Raw genomic sequence first — 17,260 nt, 5'->3', positions numbered from 1 at the left:
TATTGCATTTTACAGAAAATAATGCAGATTAAAAAAGGTAATTTTTAACAACATTCAATTACTGTATGACTTTCATAGCAACTGTATGTGCTATATTATTTGATATTACCCTTTAATAATATAGTGGTTACCCTTTACATTTCATACTATTTTCAGTTGGATCAAAACTATTGGCGACATCTAGTGGCCTTGTTCAGTTAATGCACCTCATTGTATTTATTTGATTAGAGCACCTGCCGCTATTGCTACTTTGTATATATTTTTTGTCTTGTATCGCTTTTTATTCATCTCCACATGTGTACATTAGTGGCATCTAGTGGTGTAATGGTGCTAGCACACCTTACTGTTTCTTTTGTTATGTCAATAATATATACAGTATCTCACAAAAGTGAGTACACCTCCCACATTTTTGTAAATAATTTTTTCTATCTTTTCATGTGACAACACTGAAGAAATAACACTTTGCTACAATGTAAAGTAGTGAGTGTACAGCTTGTATAACAGTGTAAATTTGCTGTCCCCTCAAAATAACTCAACACACAGCCATTAATGTCTAAACCGCTGGCACCAAAAGTGAGTACACCCCTAAGTGAAAGTGTCCAAATTGGGCCCAATTAGCCATTTTTCCTACCCCGGTGTCATGTGACTCGTTAGTGTTACAAGGTCTCACGTGTGAATGGGGAGAAGTGTGTTAAATTTAATGTTATCGCTCTCATTCTCTCATACTGGTCACTGGAAGTTCAACATGGCACCTCATGGCAAAGAACTTTCTGGGGATCTAAAAAAAAAGAATTGTTGCTCTACATAAAAATGGCCTAGGCTATAAGAAGATTGCCAAGACCCTGAAACTGAGCTGCAGCAAGGTGGCCAAGACCATACAGCGGTTTAACAGGACAGGTTCCACGCAGAACAGGCCTCACCATGGGCGACCAAAGAAGTTGAGTGCACGTGCTCAGCGTCATATCCAGAGGTTGTCTTTGGGAAATAGACGTATGAGTGCTGCCAGCATTGCTGCAGAGGTTGAAGTGTGGGGGGTCAGCCTGTCAGTGCTCAGACCATACGCCGCACACTGCATCAAATTGGTCTGCATGGCTGTTGTCCCAGAAGGAAGCCTCTTCTAAAGATGATGCACAAGAAAGCCCGCAAACAGTTTGCTGAAGACAAGCAGACTAAGGACATGGATTACTGGAACCATCTCCTGTGGTCTAATGAGACCAAGATAAACTTATTTGGCTCAGATGGTGTCAAGTGTGTGTGTTGGGAACCAGGTGAGGAGTACAAAGACAAGTGTGTCTTACCTACAGTCAAGCATGGTGGTGGGAGTGTCATGGTCTGGGGCTGAATGAGTGCTGCCGGCACTGGGGAGCTACAGTTCATTGAGGGAACCATGAATGCCAACATGTACTGTGACATACTGAAGAAGAGCATGATCCCTTCCCTTCGGAGAATGGGCCGCAGGGCAGTATTCCAACATGATAACGACCCCAAAAACACCTCCAAGATGATCACTGCCTTACTGAAGAAGCTGAGGGTAAAGGTGATGGACTGGCAAAGCATGTCTCCAGACCTAAACCCTATTGAGCATCTGTGTGACATCCTCAAACGGAAGGTGGAGGAGCGCAAGATCTCTAACATTCACCAGCTCTGTGATGTCATCATGGAGGAGGGGAAGAGGACTCCAGTGGCAACCTGTGAAGCTCTGGTGAACTCCATGTCCAAGAGGGTTAAGGCAGTGCTGGAAAATAATGGTGGCCACACAAAATATTGACACTTTGGGTCCAATTTGGACATTTTCACTTAGGGGTGTACTCACTTTTGTTGCCAGCGGTTTAGACATGAATGGCTGTGTGTTGAGTTATTTTGAGGGGACAGTAAATTTACACTGTTATACAAGCTGTACACTCACTACTTTACATTGTAGCAAAGTCTCATTTCTTCAGTGTTGTCACATGAAAAGGTAGAATAAAATATTTACAAAAATCTGAGGGGTGTACTCACTTTTGTGAGATACTGTATATTGCAGCCATCCTGGACAATTACAATAGGTTCTATTTTTGCCTGAAAAACGGTAGCACTTGAAAGCTATAGATTGCTATACATGACCTCTACTGAGTGCAAACACATTAAAAGCATTGTAAGAGGTAAGGTACGAGGTCATGGAGGGATAGACGGCACGCGAGGACATTTTTCATCCATCTGAAATGTGGAATAGTAAATATTCATCGATCACACAATGATGTACTGAAAATTCCAAGAACATTTCATTTTGTCATTTTACAGGTGTGACCTCCCTGGCCATGTGAAGTCTAGGTACAGCTAAGTGTCATTCTGCAGGGAACCGGTCAGATCCAGAATCGCTTTATATCAGAATGAATTAATTGTCACTCGTAGGTATACATTATGTATGAATGTTTTACACCGGTAATGTAAGTCACCAGTGGTGCTCACATGCGCTCGTGTTATTGTGTGTCATCAATCTGGATTATAGCCGGTGATTGCAATGAATAACCTCCAACAACCATGGGAAACTTCCTGGTCACCCTAATAATACTCAAAGGGCTCATTTCCATGTCCTGGGCAAGTGCCATGACTGTGTGCTGTCAACAAACAATTTAAACGCATGTCTTTTAATTAGTGCATTCCACAAATTGAAGGGGAACACATTGGAGCAAGGGGGGGTTCTCAGCATTACTACAAGAAAGTAGCTGGTAAATTCTTCCAAAACCTTTCCTGTCCCAACAGTAAAAATTTTATACTCCCCACAATAACAGTAAGGGAATTCAAAACACGCATTTGGTGCTGGGCAGGGCTGTGCATGAGGGGGTACCACCAGTCCTCCTGTACAGGGGCCAGGCTACTAAGGGGCCCAGGCAGCAGGGTGAATCAGATATGGGCAGGGAGGCAATTACTGGATCCAATCCCCTGTATGGCTCTCTGCGGCAGCTGAAAGCTGGCTTCTTCTCCTCTCCCTTCTGCCAGCTTTCAGCTGCTGCAGAGAGAGCCGTACAGGGGATTACATCCAATAATGCCCCCCCCCCTTGGCGCACTGATCACCCTCCCTGTGCACCGTATATTTACCCTTTGCCCCAGGCCCCCCTAGCCCCACAGTGCTGCTGGTTTCCCTCCTCTCCTTGCTGCTGGCAGTTACAAGCATACAACAGGATCCTTCAGGATGGAGAGTGGGGGAGAGAGGGTAATCAGCGTGGGGGGCAATTACTGGATCCAATCCCCTGTATGGCTCTCTGCAGCAGCTGAAAGCTAGCTTCTTCTCCTCTCCCTCCTGCCGGATTTCAGCTGCTGCAGAGAGCCATATACAGGGGAATGGTTCCAGTAATTGCCCCCCCTCCCCAAGGCACCGATTACCCTCCCTGTGCACCATATATTTACCCTTCACCTCAGGCCCCCCTAGCCCCACAGTGCTTCTGGCTTCCCTCCTCTCCTTGCTGCTGGCAGTTCCAAGCATACAACTGGATCCTTCCGGATGGAGAGTGGGGGAGAGAGGGTAAACAGCGGGGGGGGCAATTACTGGATCCAATCCCCTGTATGGCTCTCAGCAGCAGATGAACGTTGGCTTCTTCTCCTCTCCCTCCTGCCGGATTGCAGCTGCTGCAGAGAGAGCCATATACAGGGGAATGGTTCCAGTAATTGCCCCCCCCTCCCCACGGAACTGATTACCCTCCCTGTGCACCATATATTTACCCTTCGCCCCAGGCCCCCCTACCCCCACAGTGCTGCTGGCTTCCCTCCTCTCCTTACTGCTGGCAGTTACAAGCATACAACAGGATCCTTCAGGATGGAGAGTGGGGGAGAGAGGGTAATCAGTGTGGGGTGGGGGAAATTACTTAATCAATCCCCTGTATGGCTCTCTACAGCAGTTGAAAGTTGGCTTCTTCTCCTCTCCCTCCTGCCAGCTTTCAGATGCTGCATAGAGAGCCATATACAGGGGAATGGTTCCAGTAATTGCCCCCCCTCCCCACGGAACTGATTACCCTCCCTGTGCACCATATATTTACCCTTCGCCCCAGGCCCCCCTACCCCCACAGTGCTGCGGGCTTCCCTCCTCTCCTTACTGCTGGCAGTTACAAGCATACAACAGGATCCTTCAGGATGGAGAGTGGGGTAAGGGTCTGACAAATATGTCATATTTACCAGCCCCTTCCTTTCCCGAATGAACACAATAAGTTATTCACACAAATCACTCACTGTGTTCATTCATAACTGAAGCATAGTAAACTGTGTTTATTTGGGGGCCAGGGCCTTCTGTTAGGTTAGCTGTATGGGGCCTCGTTTCTAACAGCAGCCCTGGTGCTGGGACAAGGTCATCTAGCTCCCAGGGTGAACATGCCAAACTGTGCCTCCCCCCTCCATGATGTGTGAGCATCCTCTGCCCCCTTCAAAATCACCCTTCCTAGCACAAATCCTCGCCACCCCCCCTAAAATCACCCTTCCAAGCACAAATCCCCTGTCCCCAAAATTTCCCCTCCCAGCACAAATCTTCTCTTCCCAAATCCCCTTTTTCCTAGCAAAGCAACCCCCCCCCCAAAAGTCCCTCCACCTAGCACAAATGCTCCCCCCAAAATGCCCCCTTATAACACAACCCCCCCCATCCCCTTTCCTAGCACAATTCCTTACAGAGGGCTCTGCTGCCCTCAGTGTCTCTTGTGAGGCCACGAGGTGAGGGGAGTGGTGACAGGAGCAGGTAAGCAGGGCCGGGACAAGGGGTGGGCAGGAGGGACAGCTGCCCTGGGCGCTGTGGTATCATGTGAGGTGGGGGAGGGGGTGCCACAATGAGATTGGGAAAAGGTAAAAAAAAATGTGTTAGATCTTAGAACTATTTTAAGCCCTTTTTATTTCCAAACAAATGTTCTTTTATTATAGGCAATAGCAAAATACGGCCACTTCAGGTGTGATATGGATTTGAAGGGGATCCCCACACCAAAATAAAAAAAAGAAACGGCGTGGGGTCCCCCCAAAATCCATACCAGACTCTTATCCGAGCATGCAGCCTGGCAGCTTCGGAAAGGGAGGGGATGAGTGAGCACCCCCTCCCCTCCTGGACCATACCAGGCCACATGCCTCCAACATGGGCAGGTGCCTTTGGACTGGGGGGCTCATGTCCCCCCCAAAGCGCCCCCATTCTGAACCATACCCGGCCACATGCCCTCAACATGGGGGGGGTGCTTTGGGGTAGGGGGGCTCAGCCCCATCACCCCAAAGCACCTTGTCCCTCATGTTGAAGGGGACAAGGGCCTCTTCCCCACAACCCTGGGGGGTGGTTGTGGGGGTCTGCAGGCAGGGGACTTATCAGAATCTGGAAGCCCTCTTTAATAAGAGATTGACTTAAACACCTAAACACACGAAGGTTAAACTGGATGGACTGGTTTCTTTTTTCAACTTCACTAACTATGTAACTATGTAGCTCTCGGCCCTCCCATGTAAATGAGTATGGGGTACATTTGAACCCCTACTCATTCACCCAAAAAAAGTGACAAAAAGAAATAAAAACACAGACACAGTTTCTTTTATTTAAAAAAATTGTCCCCCGAAGTAGATCCAATGTCAATCACTATGCCCGCCACTCTGGCAGACACAAAAAAGAAGACCCCCCCCCCGGCCCAGATGAAGGCTCCCGCCCACTGCCTTGTCCGTCGTCCACTATTCTTAAATAGCCAAGAGGAGGAGTCAACATGTGATGTCACCGGGTGGCCCCGCCCCTTTTGAGCATGGTGGGGTGGCTCCTCCCCTTAGCTGTTTAAGAACTGTCAGACAGCAGAGCAGGCACTCAGCTGAAGCCTTTGTAGGGGCTGTAGTTTTTTTTTTCTCCTTTTTTGGGTCCAACGGTGCATCAGGCTTCGTGATTGACGTTGGATTTACTTTGGTGGGGCATTTTTAAAAAAAAAAATTAATAAAGAGATTGTGTGTGTGTTTTTTATTTCTTTCTGACACTTTTTTTAGTGAATGAGTAGGGATACAATGTACCCCATACAAATTTGCATCGGGGAGGGGTAGGATCTGGGGGCCCCTTTGTTAAAGGGGCTTTCAGATTCTGATAAGTCCCTAGCCTGCAGACCCCCAAAACCACCACCCAGGGTTGTGGGGAAGAGGCCCTTGTCCCCATCAACATGAGGGACAAGGTGCTTTGGGGTGAGGGGGCAGAGCCTCCCTGCCCCAAACCACCCCCCCATGTTGAGGGCATGTGGCCGGGTATGGTTCAGAATGGGGGCGCTTTCTTGTCCCTTCCCTTTTTTGACCTGGTGGGCTGCATGGTCAGATAAGGGTCTGGTATGGTTTTGAAAGGGATCACATCATTTTTTTTTACATTTTGGTGAAGAGTTCCCCTTAAAATACTAGACCCGGGGGGCCTGGTATGCTTTGGGGGGGGGGGGACCCCACGCTGTCTTTAGTTTCTTAATTTTTAATTGCTAGGATGTTTTCTTGACACTCAGCTGTAAGCAGGGAACCTGCTGATAGCTGATGAGTCATCCGTTGTTAAAGACCCGGCGGCCGGCATCCCAGCAGGCTCCTTTGCAACCAACTCAATGTGATAAATTACCACATGAAAATATGCTGTAATTTCTGCATTATTGAAACTTTACTGCAGCAGTCATTTACCGCACAATTCTTGGGGAATTGAACATTTTCACATTTGTTTCCGCATGTGTTATTTTACTGCATTTTTTTTTAGCATTATTTAACTCTTAGTCAATTGACCACTTAGTGTCCTTGTTCTACTGGGAGGTTTTTAGGAGCCTGGGTCTAGTCAAGCTGATATGGCGTTCCAAAACAACAGAAATTAATGTCTCTTGTAGTTATTGAAGTGCTGTGGGATTCCAGTTTATACCTAACTGGTAGGGATAGGCAAATGGTTCAGGATGAGCATAAGCTCCGGCCAAGCATTTGCCTGTTCAGCCGTTCGCCAAACACCCGAATTTGCAGGGTGTTCGCTGGGTGTTTGCCCCGATGAACACCCTGCAATACACTGAGCATTGCCCAAACAGGGCACAGTGTAAGGTTGTTGTTAAAGAGCCGGGCCTGGGAAGCCGGCTGCTGTGTCCTTATCAACCGACGAGTCATCAGCTGTCAATGGGTTTCCCCGCTGACAGCTGAATAAAAAAAGAAGTGGCGGTAAAAAAAAAAAAAATGGAGAAAAAAACAGCGTGGGGTCCCCCCAGTCCATACCAGGCCCTTTGAGTCCTGGCAAGGATTCTACGGATACTATTGAAAGTTCTGGCAGTTATTTTTGAGTACCAATGGATGTCCTGGCAGGGATTCTGCAAGTAACATTGGAAGTCCTGGCAGGGATTCTAGGAGTACCATTGGGAGTACTGGCAAGAATTCTGCGAGTACCATTGGAAATTTGGCAAGAAATCTGTGAGTATCATTAGACATTTTAGCTTGGATTCTTCGAATACCATTGGATGTCCTAGCAAAGGATTCTCCAAACACTAGTGGAGATTTGGGTAGGAATGTTTTGAGTACAACTGGAAGTTCTGGCAGATATTCTGAGAGTTCCACAACAGTAACATAGTGAAGAGAAACCTGCATAATGAAATCTTGAAATTACTTAATTTTGTAAATTGAGAACATTGTCTTTTTTCAGTATGTTACTAAAATGACCAATGAGACATCATACCCATACAGGTATTGGTGAAAATGGACTAAAGGGATCAAAAAAGTCCTCACTCTAATTAGTGCATAGAACAGTAAAGCCATCTTAGAACAGATGATGGAATGAGATAAATAATAAATAACTAAAGAATAAATAAAAGCTGCACTCCACTTCTTCAGGAGCCGCCAGTCTAGTATTGTATCAAAATTGATCTGAAGAGAGCCAGCTGGGTTTTCAGGTCAATATAGTACTTCATAATTATGACACATGTATATGTATACCTTTTCTTCTTCAGATCAATTTTGATACAATACTAGACTGGCGGCTCCTGAAGAAGTGAAGTATTCCATTAAATGCATTGGGCCACAAAAGACCAGCATATATGTATATTACTTTTACAAAATGTTTTGGTGAAACTGATGAATAAGATTGTATTATGGATCTTTTGGAATATTGTATGGTATATTGGTATGTTTTTATACTTAACTGAATAAAATGTTTTTATTGTCTCAAAAATCCCATCCTTCACAATATGTTATTAGAAATTTATAATACAGGGGTGTGGCAGTTTACAATTAATTTAGAATTATAAAATATAGGTGTGTTTCAGCCCTAAGGGGTTCAAATGTCCATGCAGACCTGTTTCTAAAGGAATGGATCCTATGCGGAAGCATGTACAGTCATTGAGTTCTTGATGAAGGAGGGGTGCAGGCTGTCTGACGTCCACAGAAGGCTACAGAATGTTTACAGAGATGGCACAGTTGATGAGCAATGTCTTGTCAATGGTGTCATCTTCGCAATCTGTAGCCTTCTGTGGATGTCTGAAAGGCTAGACCCTCCTTCATCAAGAACTCAATGACTGCACATGCTTCTGCTTGGAATCCAATTTTTACCTAAGAAGAAGAAGAAGAACTGGGGAGGTGGTGCTGCAGAAGAAGAAGAAGAAGAGTTTCTATAGAGCACAGGTAACAAACACAAGGCCCGTTGGCTGAAACTGGCCCTGCAGGCCATTTCATGTGGCCCTCACACCTCTCCCGCAGCTGGGGCTCCCCCTCACCTCCACCCACAACTTGTTACAGCAGATGGCAGCAGAGAGGAGGACAGAACCCCTCCACCAGATCCTGCAGCCACAGAGAGGCTTGTCTCTGCCCCCCATCCCCCCGTCTCAGAGGTCAGCAGAGAGGAGTACATGACTCCTCCTACAGATCCTGCGCATCTCTGTGCAGCCACAGCACCACCTCCCTAGCCTCAGCATTCAGTACATTCCAGCAGCTGGCTCCTGCCCTCCTTGGGTACTTCTCAGGACCCTGCACTTTCTGCTTCCCAGCTCCACCCAAGCTTCTTCGGCAGCAGCACAAGGCAAGGGAGTGTATTGTGATGGACATCTAGTCTTACGGATACTACCGGTCCTTTGAGGGCAACCATAATGCTGATGTGGCCCACAATGAAGTTGAGTTTGACACCCCTGCTATAGAGGGTTAGAGAGTTACTCTACCAACATGTGAAATTTGAAGGACCTACGTAAGTTAAGGGAGAAGTATAGCCAAAGCTGTTTTGGCTATTCTTCACCTGGGGATCACAGGAGTGCAGTTCATTCTGTACTCCTGTGACTTGTTCTCAGCAGACAGTGGGTTAAAGTCTGCTGATGGCTGACATCACTCAGCCAAACCAGGATTGGGAAAGATCCCATCTTTACAGTTGGAATCCACCAAGATGCCTGAACCAGCAGCTGGCTCAGCCTCTCAGCGAGCCGCTGTGAGACTGAGCCAGCCACTCCTGTCCCCTCCACAGCCCAGCAATCCAGGGAGCACTGGAGGGACAGAGCATCAGCTCTCTGCTCACTGAAGGATGAGGCTCAAGAGATTAACAGTCTTTAATCCCTCGGTTCTCAGTTTTAGAGCCGGTGTAGGACAGATGCAGCATCGGGTCCAGCAGATTCCAAGCACTGGTAATTCCCTCTGTGTGCTCTACAGATATTGATAAGTAATGATTGATGTTTTCACATCACTGCAAAATTTGGATGTGGTTTCCATGTGACTTCTCCCTCCAAACTGGAGCCAATGAACGCATATAAAAAAATGATTTATAGACATGTTCAGAGTGTCAGATTATTCTGATTCCAGGAAAATTTGTAATGCCGTTGTACATGGCACATTCTCGTAGCAGGTCTATCCAGTTCTTCCAGTAATCAAATGAGCTTAATCAGCAACATCAGTACACAGTGCAGGACTTTTCTTGAGCATTTTAAAAAGGAGACCTCTCTAATCCAACTTGCTTTTCTTTATATAGGGACTAAACCTTCTACACCACAGGCAAGGACTTCTTCATACTGCTCCTCTGGTGGGACTTAAAGTCTCCAGACTTACAGAGAAAAACGGTGCCCCCGTGGTAAATATTCAAAAATAGTTCTTTCCTAGCTAACCACCAGAGCAAAATGGCCATAGCGGATGCATTCGGAACGTATACTGCCACCACTAACAAATTCGTTAATACGGCCTTAGTGACCTTCTCTCTTATTGGAATACAAGCAATTTTAGACTCCAACTTTGACTGTCCAACAAGTCCAGATAGTGGATACAGCGTGGTCCTTATCAGCATCTACAGCCTCTCGTTCTTCTTATGTCCAGCATTCGTCTTCATCCTCATAGGGTTATTCTATTTTCCTGGCTTCAACAAAAAGCAATGCTGCCCATGTTGGTCTGGCAATTGGGCTTGTATCTACGTTGTCTTGAAGGTTGGAAAACCTCCTCTGATTTGGCTCCTGATTGCGATGACAGATGGACGGTACCTGTCCTGCTTTGTTGTAGCGGTCTCTCACTATCAGCTAGACCATGATTTTTACTTATTCGTATTTCAGGTAAGAGTTTCATTCAATACACCATAAAATACAATGGATATTGAAAATATATTTTTATTGATATAATAGACATTTTAGAACCCAGCGTTTTATGTGATTTATGTAACATTCCATTGATGAAAACTTCCCAATGGGATTGCCTGTCTTCCTGAATTGCAACAATCCTTACTTAGCTGAAAAGATGGTGTCACCCTACCCTATGGAAAATCTGTAATCCAGTGTAAAAAATTGTGGGGTTCAGTGGTAAGGGAGATACACCTTCATTCTGACCTGTTTGGAGGGGCAGAAACCCCAACTGCTACAGGGAACTGACTTTATTGTAGGAGGGGTGGAGGTAGTACTGTGGGGAAAATATCACCATTGTAGGACACATCAAATTTGTAAGAACCATTGCATTTTGGGGAAATCCCACTACTGTAGGTGAGGAGACACATTTATTGAGGGAAATTCCTACTACAGTAGAGGAAGGTAAAGATCAACTTTAGAGGAGACACATCTACTGTGGGGAAACATCATATTTGTATGAGAGGAGACATTCCTACTGTGGATTAATTGCATTATAAATGAAGGAGGGACACACCTACTGTGGGGAAAAACTCACTACCAGGTGAGAGGAGACACATCTACTGTAGGGAAATCTTGCCATTTTAGGAGAGTAGGCAATGGTGTGGGGAAATATCACTATTGTAGTAGAGTAGACATACCAATTGTGGGGAAAACTTACCAACATTGGAGAAGATACGGAATAGTTAGTGGGGACATATCACTATTGGACTATTAGAAGTCCTGTCTCCTGGCAGGGATACTGGAAGTTCTGGTAGAGATTCTGTGAGCACCACTGGAAGTTCTGGTTGGGATTCTGTGAGTACCACTGGAAGTTCTGGTTGGGATTCTGTGAGTACCAGTAGAAGTTCTGGTAGGGATTCTGTGAGTACCACTGGAAGTTCTGGTAGAGATTCTGTGAGTACCACTGTAAGTTCTAGTTGGGATTCTGTGAGTACCACTGGAAGTTCTGGTTGGGATTCTGTGAGTACCACTGGAAGCTCTGGTAGGGATTCTGTGAGTACCACTGGAAGTTCTGGTAGGGATTCTGTGAGTACCACTGGAAGTTCTGGTAGAGATTCTGTGAGTACCACTGGAAGTTCTGGTAGAGATTCTGTGAGTACCACTGGAAGCTCTGGTAGGGATTCTGTGAGTACCACTGGAAGTTCTGGTTGGGATTCTGTGAGTACCAGTAGAAATTCTGGTAGAGATTCTGTGAGTACCACTGGAAGTTCTGGTTGGGATTCTGTGAGTACCACTGGAAGTTCTGGTTGGGATTCTGTGAGTACCACTGGAAGTTCTGGTAGGGATTTTGTGAGTACCACTGGAAGTTCTGGTAGGGATTCTTTGGGTACCATTAGAAGTCCAGGCAGGGATTCAATGAGTATTATTAGAAGTACAGACATGGGTTCTGTGAAACATCTACCGTGGAACAATCTCACTATTGTTTGAGAGGAGACATATCTTCTGTAGGAAATACTCCCCATTATAGGAGAGGAGACACATCTACTGTGGATAAAGTTCATTATTGAGAGACTCATAATGTAGAAGAGATATTTTACATATAATTTGGGTAAACCTAATCACTGTAGAACACATCTACTGTGGGGGAAATCTCACCCTTCTATAAGAAATTGCAGCATTGTAGAAGAGGAGACACATCTAGTGTGGGGAAACATCATATTTGTATGAAGGTTGACATTCCTACTGTGGATGAATCGTAATATAAATGAAGGGGAGACACGCCTACTGTGTCGAAAATCTGACTACAAGGAGAGAGGAGACACATCTACTGTGGGAAAATCTTACCATTTTAGACAATGGTGAGGGGAAATATCACTATTATTGTAGAGAAGACATACTTACTGTGGGGAAACATACCAAAATAGGAGAAGATACGCAATAGCTAGCTGGGACATATCACTATTGGGCCATTGGAGGTCCTGACTCCTGGCAGGGATTCTGTGAGTACCACTGGAAGTCCTGGTAGAGATTCTGTGGGTACCTTTGGAAGTCCTGGCAGGTATTCTATGAGTATTATTAAAAGTACTGACATGGGTTCTGTTAAACATCTACTGTGGGAAAATCTCACTATTGTTTGAGGAGAGACATAGCTTCTGTAGGAAAAACTCACCATTGTAGGAGAGGAGACACATCATCTACTGGGGGTAAATTTCATTATTGTACGAGGAGAGACTCATGTCCTAGAAGAGATACTGTACATCATGTTTGGTATAATCTCACCACTATAGAACACATCTACTGTGGGGAAATCTCTCCATTCTAGGAGAGGGAAAATTGCACCATTGTAGTAGAGGAGACACATCTAGTGTGGGGAAACCTCATATTTGTATGAGGGGAGACATTTCTACTGTGAATAAATCTTATTATAAATGAAAGGGAAACACACCTACTGTGGGGAAATGTTACCAACATTGGAGAAGATACGTAATGGTTAGTGGCGACATATCACTATTGGACCATTGGAAGTCCTGGCATGAATTCTATGAGTATCATTAGGAGCACTGACATGGATTCTTCTGTGAAACATCTACTGTGGGAAAATCTCACTATTGTTTGGAGAGGAGAAATATCTTCTGTAGGAAAAACTCACCATTGTAGGAGAGGAGACACATCTACTGTGGATAAATCTCAATATTGTACGAGAAGAGACTCATGTCGTAGAAGGGATATTGTAATTCAAGTTTGGGAAAATCTCACCACTGTAGAACACATCTACTGTGGGGAAATCTCACTATTTTAGGAGCGTAGACACAATGGTGTGGGGAAATATCACTATTGAAGTGAAGAAGAAGATATACCTACTGTGGGGAAAACTTACCAACATAGGAGAAGATACACAAAGGTCAGTGGGGACATATCACTCTTGAACCATTGGGAGTCCTGGCAGGGTTTCTATGAATATCATTAGAAGTATTGCCAGGAATTCTGTGAGTACCATTGGAAGTCCTGGCAGGGATTCAATGAGTATCATTAGAAGTAGTGACATGGTTTCTGTGAAACACTAACCCTCCCTGTAACCCCAACATTAACCCTCCCTGTAACTCTAACACTAACCCTCCCTGTACCCCAACACCAACCCTACCTATAACCCTAACACTAATCCTCCCTTTAATCCTAACTTTATCTGTGCCTGTACACCTGACACATTTGCACTAACTCTAATTAACCACCAAATTAATCCTTCACGTAGCCCCCCCCACACTGACCCTCCCTGTAACCCTAACATGAAATCCTCCCTGTAACTCTAACACTAACCCTCCTTGTAATCGCAAACTTAACCCTCCCTGTAACCCCAACACTAACCCTCCCTGTAACCCCAACACGAATCCTTCCTGTAACTCTAACACTAACCCTCCCTGTAACCCCAACATTAACCCTTCCTGTAATGGCAACACTAATCCTCCCTTTACCCCAACACCAACCCTCCCTGTAACCCTAACACTAACCCTCCTGTAACCCCTAACACTAATCCTCCCTGTAAGCCCAACAATAACCCTTCCTGTAACTCTAACACTAACCCTCCCTGTAACCCCCAACATTAACCCTTCCTGTAATCCCAACACTAATCCTCCCTCTACCCCAACACCAACCCTACCTATAACCCTAACATTAATCCTCCCTTTAATCCTAACTTTATCTGTGCCTGTACACCTGACACATTTGCACTAACTCTACTTAACCCCCAAATGAATCCTTCACATAGCCCCCCACACTAACCCTCCCTGTAACCCCGACACTAACCCTCCCTGTAACCCTAACATGAAATCCTCCCTGTAACTCTAACACTAACCCTCCTTGTAACCCCAAACTTAACCCTCCCTGTAACCCCAACACTAACCCTCCCTGTAACCCCAATACAAATCCTGCCTGTAACTCTAACACTAACCCTCCCTGTAACCCCAACACGAATCCTGCCTGTAACTCTAACACTAACCCTCCCTGTAACCCCAACATTAACCTTTCCTGTAAAGCCAAAACTAATCCTCCCTGTACCCCAACACCAACCCTCCCTGTAACCCTAACACTAACCCTCCTGTAACCCCAATACTAATCCTCGCTGTAACCCCAACAATAACCCTTCCTGTAACTCTAACACTAACCCTCCCTGTAACCCCAACACTAACCCTTCCTGTAACTCTAACACTAACCCTCCCTGTAACCCCAACACTAACCCTTCCTGTAACTCTAACACTAACCCTCCCTGTAAACCCCAACATTAACCCTTCCTGTAATCCCAACACTAATCCTCCCTCTACCCCAACACCAACCCTACCTATAACCCTAACATTAATCCTCCCTTTAATCCTAACTTTATCTGTGCCTGTACACCTGACACATTTGCACTAACTCTACTTAACCCCCAAATTAATCCTTCACGTAGCCCCCCACACTAACCTTCCCTGTACCCTAACACTAATCATTAGTTATATAAAATGAACCCCATGTTTGATACATGTTTGATACAATATGATAAAGTGAGTGGAAATCATCCCCCCCCCCCTGTATGCAGCCAAAGAATTCAGTACTTTAAAGATTTGTTGGTCCATATATGGAGCAGACCTTTAACCCTTTCCAGTCTTCTTATCTCATCTGCAGGCCTCCGGAATGTTGGCTATTACCCTGGTGGTCCTCATATGGTACTGCGGATCAAAGTGTACCTGTATGTGTCTGGAGGAGAGCCGGCGTGCGTACCAGATGCTGGAGGATGTGGAGAACATTCTAACGGAAGACGAAGCACAGAAAGAGAAAAAGGAAGAGAAGGAAAAGTTCCTGAACGCTCTGGAGCACAATGGAGAGTACCTGGAGCGGAGACTGCCCAAGTACATGCTGGACAAGGAGGATGTGATTAGCGCTAAGCTCAAGGCAGAGCCGGAAGATGCTGGCACCTGGAATAATGAGAGGAGCGGGATTGAAACTGGAGTACTATAGGGTGACAAAAAACACAAAAAGCAGAACGCAAAGCCTCATACTGGAATTTCTACTTATAGACTTGAAAGTGGACCTGTCATCACTTCTATTTTCCTTGTTAAGTGCAGTAGGCTCAGAATTCAACACTTGGGGGTGTAAACGGGGCCAAATCAAATGTTCTCAGGTTATATTCTCTGCAGATCAAATGTTATTTGTTGAAAATAAAGAGCGTGAGTGGGGAAAATACCGCAGCATGGCCACTAGATGGAGCTGAGTGTCAAAGGAACTACATGTGCTCCTCAGCTCCATCTAGTGGCCATAATTTGGTATTTACCCTGTTCATACTTTTTTATTTTAGTGAATAACATTCAGTCTGCAGAGAATATAACCTGAGAACATTCGATTTTGCTCCTGGATCAATGGACAAACAGCAATGCATTTTTTTTTTTTTTTTTTTTTTATGAATACATCCTATCATCAGATATACATTTTTCTGTTAGCTTCAGCATGTTTAGTAATGTGTCAGTGTAACATTTCCAGGTATTTATTACCTCTCACAGAGATCCCCCCTGACAATACCTTCAAATGTTTGTCTCTCCAGAAGGACAACACCATTTTCTCTAGGCTTTTATTAGGTATCAGGTAATTATTGCGCTCATAGAAATCACTGGACTCCCCTGACAAATGTTTGTCTCTCCAGAAGGACGGCACCATTTTTTTTTCAGGCATCACCCTGGGTCACCGTCTACTCCCTGCTCAGAAATGTCACATACACTCACTGTACATCTGTGTGTCTGTGCAATTATTGGCTGTGTTCAAATATCTAATACAGATCAGACCCTTCTGCAGCCTCTCTTCTTGTCACTTGCTACAAGGTTACAGTGTACAGTCTGATCACTGGGGGGGAGCAGAAACTGAGGAAATGCTTCCTCCTGCCTGCAGCTGACTGATGACATCACCTCAGCCAAGGCAAAATTACAATGTTGCAGTCTGATCCGCGGGGGCGGGGACTGAGGAAAAGCTTCCTCCTGTCTGCAGCAGACTGATGACATTCTCTCAGCCTAGGCAAAGTTACAATGTTGCAGTCTTATCAGTAGGAGGGGGCTGAGGAATTGCTTCCTCATGCCTGCAGCTGACTGATGACATTATCTCAGCCTAGGAAAGGTTACAAAGTTTCAGTCTGATCCGTTGGGGGAGGGGGAATGAGGAAATGCTTCCTCATGCCTGCAGCCGACTGATGACATCATCTCAGCCTAGGAAAGGTTACAAAGTTGCAGTCTGATCCATTGCGGGGGGGGGGGGACTGAGGAAATGCTTCCTCCTGTCTGCAGCAGACCGATGACATCATCTCAACCTAGGCAAAGCCACCAACTGTGGTCTTACTTCTCCTGTTGCATTCTCTGCACTGTAAAATATATAAAAGCTACATTGGTAGGAGGGGGGGGAGGTTCTGTCTTTCAAGTAATGCCAGTGGGTGGAGCAAAGAATTCAGAGATTTGGGGTCCATTAAGCTGCAATACCAATCTTGGGTGGAGCAATCCTTTAACTGGGAGATTCTTTTCAAGTTTACAAATAAAATGTAGCACTTTGACTTATAATAATAATACACAGGATGTTGTGTTCAATTGAGAAATTGTTACAATGAAATATAGTTATAAAATATAATGTCATATAATGTAATATTACCTGTGTTATAAAAGTATATTTATTATAAAAACACTATCTTTAACCACTTTTGGACCGCCCGGCGCAGTTTTACTTCGCTACTTTGACATTAAATACCGGGGTTGTGGCAGCAGATAGCAGATAGCTGCCATAAC

General features: G+C 45.2%; 1 protein-coding gene across 1 annotated transcript; it reads left to right on the top strand.

Annotated features, from left to right (window-relative positions):
• The first annotated feature begins 9,858 nt into the window (after positions 1 to 9,858).
• On the top strand, positions 9,859 to 15,466 carry LOC309561404 (uncharacterized protein). The gene is made up of 2 exons (XM_082265287.1): positions 9,859 to 10,466; positions 15,129 to 15,466. The coding sequence occupies exons 1-2, from the start codon at positions 10,044 to 10,046 to the stop codon at positions 15,459 to 15,461; spliced, it is 756 nt and encodes a 251-aa protein (XP_082121413.1). The 5' UTR covers positions 9,859 to 10,043; the 3' UTR covers positions 15,462 to 15,466.
• The last annotated feature ends 1,794 nt before the right edge of the window (positions 15,467 to 17,260 follow it).

The sequence above is a fragment of the Pelophylax lessonae genome, assembly GCF_965119305.1.
Source record: "Pelophylax lessonae genome assembly, chromosome: 8".
NCBI classification, from domain to species: Eukaryota; Metazoa; Chordata; class Amphibia; order Anura; family Ranidae; genus Pelophylax; species Pelophylax lessonae.
This window is presented reverse-complemented; position numbering and strand designations above follow the sequence as displayed.

Excerpts from the sequence above, each read along its gene's own strand:
- LOC309561404 (XM_082265287.1), top strand. The coding sequence starts at position 10,044 with ATGGCCATAGCGGATGCATTCGGAACGTATACTGCCACCACTAACAAA. Across the intron at positions 10,467-15,128 it reads TTTACTTATTCGTATTTCAG|GCCTCCGGAATGTTGGCTAT; the intron begins GTAAGAGTTTCA and ends TCTCATCTGCAG.